General features: G+C 58.4%; 1 protein-coding gene across 1 annotated transcript in view; it reads right to left on the bottom strand.

The window, feature by feature from the left end:
* The window catches only part of LOC109389285 (uncharacterized), a 94,822-nt gene that overhangs the window by 51,562 nt on the left and 35,135 nt on the right, over positions 1 to 8,125 (bottom strand). Inside the window, 2 exon segments of the mRNA XM_019654668.1 lie at positions 623 to 718; positions 1,143 to 1,327. Coding sequence (XP_019510213.1) covers positions 623 to 718; positions 1,143 to 1,327 — 281 coding nt within the window.

The following is an 8,125-nucleotide window of genomic DNA, read 5'->3' as shown; positions in this document are numbered from 1 at the left end:
GCTGTCCATGGAGCCTCCTCCTCTGGGAAGCCCTCCTGGAGCGCCCCGTCTGCCCCAACAGCCCATGCGATCAGTGCTGCTAAGGGTGTGCGCACACCTGGCCCTGCCGAGGGCTGTGGGGTCCACCTCTGCAGAGTCAGGAGACCTGGTGTCACTCCCAGCCTGCTGTGTGACTTCGGGGCTGTCCCTTCCCCTCCCTGAACCTCAGTCTCCCCACCTGCACAATGAATTGTGGAGCTCGAAGTGTGGTTTCAAACTTGTGTCCCAGGGGCCCCCAGGGCCGGTGGGTGGGGATGCAGCCCCCTCCCATGACTACAAGGAGAGTGGCCCTGTGTTCATCGGAGCCTGGACTTGGGGTCCTCAAAAGGGGCTCCATGATTGAAAAACCATGGGTTCCAAGGGTACCCTGAGGTCCAGGGTTAAAAACCCCTTTGCTGTCCCATCGTGTGTGGCAGCTGTTTCCTTGAGGGGCCTGGGGTCCCCTCTGTGCAAAGTCAGGGCCTGTCCCCCATCTCAGTGCCTGGGGCCACTGTGGGGATGATTAGGGTCCTTCAAGGCCACGTCGAGTAGGGGAGGGCCCAGGGGCTCGGGCCACTGGGCACAGCCCCCCACCCCACCCCACCGGCCTCTCCTCACCTTGGGCTTCTTGTAGAAGCCGGACAGGTACCACCGCAGCACCAGCTTCATGCGTCTGTAGGCGTCTTCCTCCAGCGCGGCCCTGGACAGACAGACAGGACTCCCTCACTCCAGACCTGGGGCCCTGGGCCACCCTCCTCCATGTCCCTGGGTGCTCCCCAGCCCCCCGTGTGGGCTCCTAGCTGGCAGCCCCTGCAGTCCGCTGGCATTGAGGGCACCAATGCCAGGGCTCAGGACGCGGGCGCACAGAAAGTGCTTGGGGCTGACCCCACTCACCTTTGAAGGCACTGGCCCTGACAGGCCCTGAGTGGAGCTGCCCCGCCCGCCCCCCCCATCAGCTCCTGCTGGGGCTGGTCTTGGGGACTGGACCCCCTTGGAGGCTGAGCTGGCAGGGACAGTAGACCAAGCTCAGCCTGGGTCCCGGGGACCCTCTGGACACCTCGGTGGGGCGGGCAGGCACACTGGGCACACTGGGGGTGGAGGGGTGGGCACTCCCTCTCCCTCACCTGGAGAGCAGGTCCGCATGGTAATAGTAGTCAGACAGTTTGTTGAGGAAGGACCGAGGCTCCAGGACGAACGTGGGCAGCACCACGCGGGACAGGTCCATGCCGGGCCTCAGCTGCTTCAGCAGCACCCACATCAAACTCTTGTTTTCCTCGGACACCGTCTCCACCTGGGACGCCTCACCCAGCTGCTGGCAGAGGGGCGGCGGTCAGGGTCCCCAGCTCTGAGCAGCCCACGGGAGCTGGGAGGGTCGGGCAGGACAGCAGCAGCTGGCTCTGGCTGGAGGAGGTGTGATGGGAGGTGGGGCGGCTGTACCCCTGGCACCCTGGCCATCCGGCGACCCCCCTGACCTGGCCTCCCCTGACCCCTGCCCTTTCCAGCACGTGTCTCCACCCCAGCTGGCCCAGGCCCACGCACACCTGCAGCCTCTGTTCCTTGACTGGGCCCCTGCACCCCCCAGCCTAGCTGACCTGGGCTCCCCCAATTCCAAGTCCAGGGTGGAGCCTCCCCCATCCTGGCTGCTGACACCCAGACGAGGACTTTGCATAACTCTGCGCCTGTGGCAGGAGGTGTCACGTGCCCATTTAATCTTCATACCTGCCGCGTGACTCAGGTGACGTGGGTGACACAGGTGCTTATGGCCTGCACTTCCTTTACAAAGGGGCCCTCACTTGTCCAAGGTCACACGGCTAGAGGTGGGAGCCACCCTGGGCCTTCCTCCTATCTTTCCTGAGATGTCTGANAACGTCCTCCACAACTAGATTGAAGAACGAAAGGACAGCAACTTGTCTGTTCCCCTTCCGCCAATTCCCCAACACTGTTCCCATCCCCCAATTCCCCAATAAAAATCTTTGAAAAAAAAAATAATAATGAAGAAAAAATCTCCCATTCCTGGCCATACGGAGCACTTAATGTAATTTTTTAAAAGGAGCATTCCCACTCGAAAACCTTAAAAATGTTGGATAAAAAAATATGTTTCAAAAAGAGAAAAAAAGGTAATTGAAAATGCAGAAGGCTGGGAAGACCCCACATCCCTCTCTGCACAGGATGGAAAAGCTGTACAGAAGAGACGGGGCTCTGAGCTGCTGGGGGTGGGGGGTGTCTCCCGACCGCGGGGGAGGGAAGCAGCACAGGGCAGGTGGGCAGGGGCCCCGACTCCCTACTGGGGGCTGGGGGCTGGGGAGACCCTGACGTCTTTGGCTAGACCTAATTTTTCGTTTTTACTTTGGAACCAGGTAAATATTTCTTTTACATAATTGCAAAAAATAAAATTAAAAAGGGAATTCCTAGAAATCAAAAGTAAAATGAAACATCCTACTAAATGGAAGAAAATATTTGCCAATGATACATGTGACAAGGGGTTAATATCCAAAATTCATAAAAAACTCATACAACTCAACACCAAAACACCAAACAATCCAATTAAAAAATTGACTAGAAATTTCTCTGAAGAGGACATACAGGTAGCCAATAGACATATGAAAAGATGGTCAATGTCTCCAATATTCAGAGATCGCAAATAAAACCACAATGAGATACAACCTCACACCTGTCAGAATGGCCATCATCAATAAATCAACAAACAAGTGCTGGCGAGGCTGTGGAGAAAAGGGAACCCTGGTGCACTGTTGGTGGGACTGCAGACTGGTGCAGCCACTACGGAAAACAGTATGGAGGTTCCTCAAAAAATTAAAAATGGAACTACCTTATGGCTCAGCTATTGTACTCCTGGGTATTTATCCAAGAAATCCAAAATACTAATTCAAAAAAATATATGCACCCCTGTGTTTATTTCAGCACTATTCACAAAAGCCAAGATAAGGAAGCAAACAAAATGCCCAACAATAGATGATTGGATAAAGAAATGGTGATACATTTATACAATGGAGTATGACTTGGCCGTAAAAAGAGTGAAATCCTACCTTTTGCAACAACATGAATGGATCCAGAGAGTATTATGCTGAGTGAAATGAGTCAGACTGAGAGAGACAAATACCATGTGATCTCACTGATATGTGGAAGCCACCTGGCAAGTGTCTGGGTGGAAAAACAGCTAAAAGGATCAAAGCCTAGAGACGAGGTCAACGTCCAGGTGACAGGGAATCCCAGCACAGGGACACCTTCAGTGACACTGCAGAACACAGCCAGTAAATCCAGTCTGGAGGAAACGCTACAAGAAAATGACTCGTTTCTTCAACAAATACGTGACAGGGAGCAAAGGGGGAGGGGCGCGGTGACGGAGACTTAAGATGCAGAGGAACCAGCACAAAGTCTGAACCTTATTTGGATGCTGCTCAAACACATGGACTGTAACACATACGTGTGCACGTGTGTTCACACACATACATGTGTACGCGACAGTCCAGGAACTTGGAACACTGTACGNCTAAAGCAGGCGGCAGGAGTGGGCGGGCTGGAGGGGGCCAGGCCAGGGCAACGGAGGGGGCAGACGGGAGGCCTCCCAGGGCAGGCGCTAGCCCCACCTCCCGCCCCTGCAGGGGCACCAGAGAGGAAGGGCTGGATTCTCTGGGGACAGTCACAGACAGAGCAGAACAAACTCAGCTCCTAGTTGTCTGGGTGGGGCGTGGAGAATGAGGGGGGGGCCGGGGGCCTGAGGCCATGAGAGCGTCAGCAGGACGGTGGCCCGTGTCGCTTGTGCTGGGTGCTTTACCCACAGGCCGCATGACAGCAGCCTAGACTGAACAATTCCCTCCTTTGAGGTGGGAGTAGGTGCCAATATTACCCCCATTTCACAGACGAGGAAGCTGAGGCCTGAGAGGTCCTGCCGCTGGCCCAGGGTCACCCAGCCCGGAGAGCTGGGGCTGGGACTCAGGCCACCTCTTCCTGGAGCCCCCATGTGTGGGGCCACCGCACCATACGGCCTCTCCAAGGATGACGAGCTGCCCCCCATAGCCTGGACTGGGGAGCCCCCTGCTTGACCTCACAGGGCTTCACCCGGCCCTGGGAGTCATGGGTCCTGGGGCTTTACTGCTCTGCTAGCCCTTTGCTCATTAATCCCACCCAGCACCCAGCGCTGTGGGGGAGGGGCGAGCCAGGCTGTTGCCCTCACTGACCGGACGGCACAGAGAAGGAAAGGGACCTGCCTGAGGTCACGCAGCCAGGCTGCAAAGCCAGGGAGGGCCCAGGCTCAAGCAGCCGCCCCCGCCCCTGCGCCCCCCGCCCCGCAGCTGACCGGGGCGCTGCCCTGGCACTGACCTGGGCTGAGCGGGTACAGCTCATTCTCTCCTCCGAAGAGCAGGTTCCTGGTGAGTCTCCGGGGGTCGGTTTTCTGAGGGGCAGAGGAAGGTGGACACAGTGAGAAGCGGCGCCTCAGAAAAGCTTCCTCCTTCATGGCGTGGGCGCTGGGGGGCTTCTGGAAGGAAGGAAGAGGGGAGAGCACGCGGTCACATGTCAGAACGAGACCAGGGGCAGCCCTGGGGGCCTGGGGGCCGGGTGTCCGCCCACCCACCCACGAGGGGACCTGAGACACTTCAGAAAGCCAGAGCGAAGTGGCAGGGGCCACCCCGTCTTACGCTCAGGTCTCCCTTCAGGGGACATCTCAGACACANCAGTCTGGGAACTCAGGACGGGTTTTACATTTTTAAGTGGCTGAAAATCAGTGTGAGATGTGAAAATCCTATGAAATCTAAATTTCAGCACCCATAAATAAGGTTTTCGTGGCACACAGCCACACCCGCTTGTTTGCCTGTGACCTGTCCAGGGGACGGGCCTCCCTCAGCACCGCGTGCCAGGCGTGCCTTCAGGCGCTGGGATTAGAAGGGAGAGGCAGCCGCCCACAAGTAACAGGAGCCGTGAGAGCCGGGGTGGACAGCCTGTGTGCACAAACTGCCACGGCTCAGGTCGTTATCATCCACGCCCTGCAGGGGAGGCTGTGGCACAGAGAGGCTCGGTAACCTGCCAAGGTCACACAGCTCACGAGGGGCCGAGCGGGGATGGACTCAGGCAGCGTCACTCCGGACTGCACTCTCCGAGCCAAGTGAGAACATTCCAGATCACAGGGCCTGGGACAGGGGAGCCTGGGTGACTTGCTCTGGAAGCAGTCTTTGGAGCAAGCATGGTAAGGAACCAGGCCTGTGTGACGACGTGTTTGCCAGACCTGGGCCAGGGGGCAGGGCTGACAGTGCGTGCCCCCAGATGCCTCCTGAGGAGCGGGGTTCGTATGCATGGTGCTCCCCGCCCCCCGCTCACTTGGCACATGCCGTTCCCTCGGCCTGGGATGTCCTTCCCTGTTTCGGGAAGCCCCTTCCCCAGGCCCCAGAAGGAAGCTGGCTCTGACTGCCCAGCGGCGTGAGGCCCTGATGGCACACACCCATTCTTGGTCCACCCAACACCTTTCGAAACCACAGTCCCAGAGATGTTTGTTTATTGTCCAGAGGCTGTGGGCCTGGGCGAGGGTGGGCGGGAGGCAGTGCCTGCACTTGGGGTGTGGGCACTGCAGCCGCTGCCCGGCACTGTGGACAGTGCCCGCTGTCTCCTCTGTCCTTAGGGCCATGCTGGGGACTGTGCACAGGCCCCCAAGGGCCCTCCTGCCTGTTCCTGGATGCTCTGCACACCGAGGCACGTGCAAGAAGCAGGTGCCCTTAGAAGTGAGAAACGCTGCTCGGAACTGGGAACCTGAGGCCAGAAATGTGCCGCCCATAAGAGTTATGTTAACTAAGTAATTTCGAACGACCTACAAAACGGGAGAAAGTACGTGCACTCATACACCTGATCAGGGTCTGGTGTCCAGAACATATAAAGAACTCTGACGACTCAACAATAAANCAGCTCTCCACTTGAAGGCCCGCACGCCCCGCCCCGTCCTTCCTCACCAAGGAGTCCGCGCCTCCTCCCCGCACCGGGGCGCCCACGAGGGACGCCCCTCCCCTGTCCCAGGGAGACACCCCACCCCACCCCACCCCGGGAGCCCTCCGCTCTCGCCACCCTACATGGGAAACCACCCTTTGCCTCCGCCAGTCCTCACCAAAGAGTGCCCCTTGCTTCCCCACCAGGAAGCTCCCCGCTTGCCCTGACCCTTCAAGGGTCCCCGACTTCCAAGCCCCAGAACCAGCCACCACTTACACATGCCCATCCCCCCCAGGGACGCTGACCTTGTCCCATCCCCTGTCCCAACAGAGATCCCCCTTGTCTGACGGTTCACTACCCGTCTCCCCAAAGACTGCAGGCTCCGTGGGAGCATGGGCTTCCCTGTCCACCCCGGGATCCACGTGGGGCCTGGCACAGAGTTGGGGCCGGAGAAATGAGGGTGGAATTCAAGGGACTCAGGACAGTCAGGAGGGGGCGTAAATGTGGCATCTGACCACCAGGGGCGCTGTGGCACCAGCAGGTCAATCGCCCCCCCCCCCCACAAGGCTGGGAGGGGTGCCCAGTGGTCAGGCCAGGCCTCCAAGGACCGCTGGTGGGGTGCGAGCCCTTCACACCGATCCCCCAGGAGGTGCCCTCCCAGATGGCTTGGCCCGGGAGGTGGGGGGTGGGGACCGGACAACCGCTATACTCAGAGCAGCCACTGGAGGGCGCTCCAACAATGTGCGATGTATTTGGGAGTTTGGGGAAATTGGGACTCATTTCCAGTTCTACCGCTTTCTTGCTGGAATTTTCCCTGTGCCTCAGCTTTCTCATATGTCGAATGTTGATAATAAGAGTAGAATCTATTGTTTCAGTGGTGCCTGGCACGTGGCTGGTGTTCAGTAAATGTTACCTGGATGCTTTATATGAGATCATATTCTCATAACAACTGGGGAGACAGGTGCTATTATTTACGTTTGCCCGCAGGGAAACTGAGGCTCAGAGAGGTACCAGCGCATGGCAGGACTGCCTGCCCCTGGGCTTGTCCCTTGAGGGCAGGCTGCCGCCTTCTTGGGTGGTGGTGACAGGGCCTGAATCGGGGCCACATGCACCTGGTCGATAAACCCGCCAGGGGAGCCGCTTCCCAGGGTGGGGGGGGTCATTGGGGAGACCCACAAAGCAGGCAGGGACTCACCGTCTGACTCGGAGGCAGCCCTGAAGATCAGATAGCTGCTGGGGAGGGGCTGCGTGATGGAGCCCACAGTCTCGCCTTTGGGGCCCTGGAAAGGCAGAGACCCGGCATCACCCAAGGGGGACACCCGGGGACGAGTGACAACATAGGTCATGCGGTCATACAGTCCCACACTCAGACACGCAGGGGCACTTCCGGAGTCTCGGGACCCTCAGGCGGGGTTAGCGCCTGGCCACACAGATGCGGTGGGCAGCCAGACAGGATGGGTGGGGAGCTCTCTGTCCCCCTTTGTAGTTGGTGGCCCGTCCTTGCCTTCCAGCTCTGGACTCCCCCAATTTAGGGTGCCCAGAATCAGGCTATGCAAAGCCAGGATGCCCAGTTAAATTAGAATCTCAGAGAAATAACAAATACATTTTATTAGTTTAAGTATAATATATCCCATGCACTATTTGGGACACACTTAAACTAAAAAAACTATTTGATGTCGCTCTGAAACCCAGATTTAACTGGGCATTCTGGATCTGATGTGGCAACCTAACCCCAGCTGGTCCTGGGCTGGGCGGCCCCGATTAGGAGGCCACCGCGTCTGGGCTAGCAGCAGCTGCTCACGGGGCCTGTACCTCAGCCTCTAGACAGGGCTCGAGGTGTGATCGTGACCCCATGTGTCACCAGGCCCTGGGCCCCCCTCCTCCGCCTGTGTGCTCCACCTGGAAGGCAAGGACCACAGCCAATCCCCCCGCCACTGAGATTTAACTCAGGTACCCACAAGCTGGGCAGTGATGGGCCCTTGGAATAGACAGCCCACTTCTGGACCCGAGCCTCCTGACTGCCCATCAGAGCCCATCTCCTGCAAGGCTCCCCATGGGGCCTCTCTCCCGGTCGGGGGCCTGGCCAGCCCGGGCCCCAGGCTCCCCCCGCAGTACCTTCACGGCCCAGACGGACTGGTCCAGCGGGTGGAAGAGTTTGAAGCAGAAGCCGTCCTTCTTG

This window comes from Hipposideros armiger, unplaced genomic scaffold (genome assembly GCF_001890085.2).
Source record: "Hipposideros armiger isolate ML-2016 unplaced genomic scaffold, ASM189008v1 scaffold_228, whole genome shotgun sequence".
NCBI classification, from domain to species: Eukaryota; Metazoa; Chordata; class Mammalia; order Chiroptera; family Hipposideridae; genus Hipposideros; species Hipposideros armiger.
This window is presented reverse-complemented; position numbering and strand designations above follow the sequence as displayed.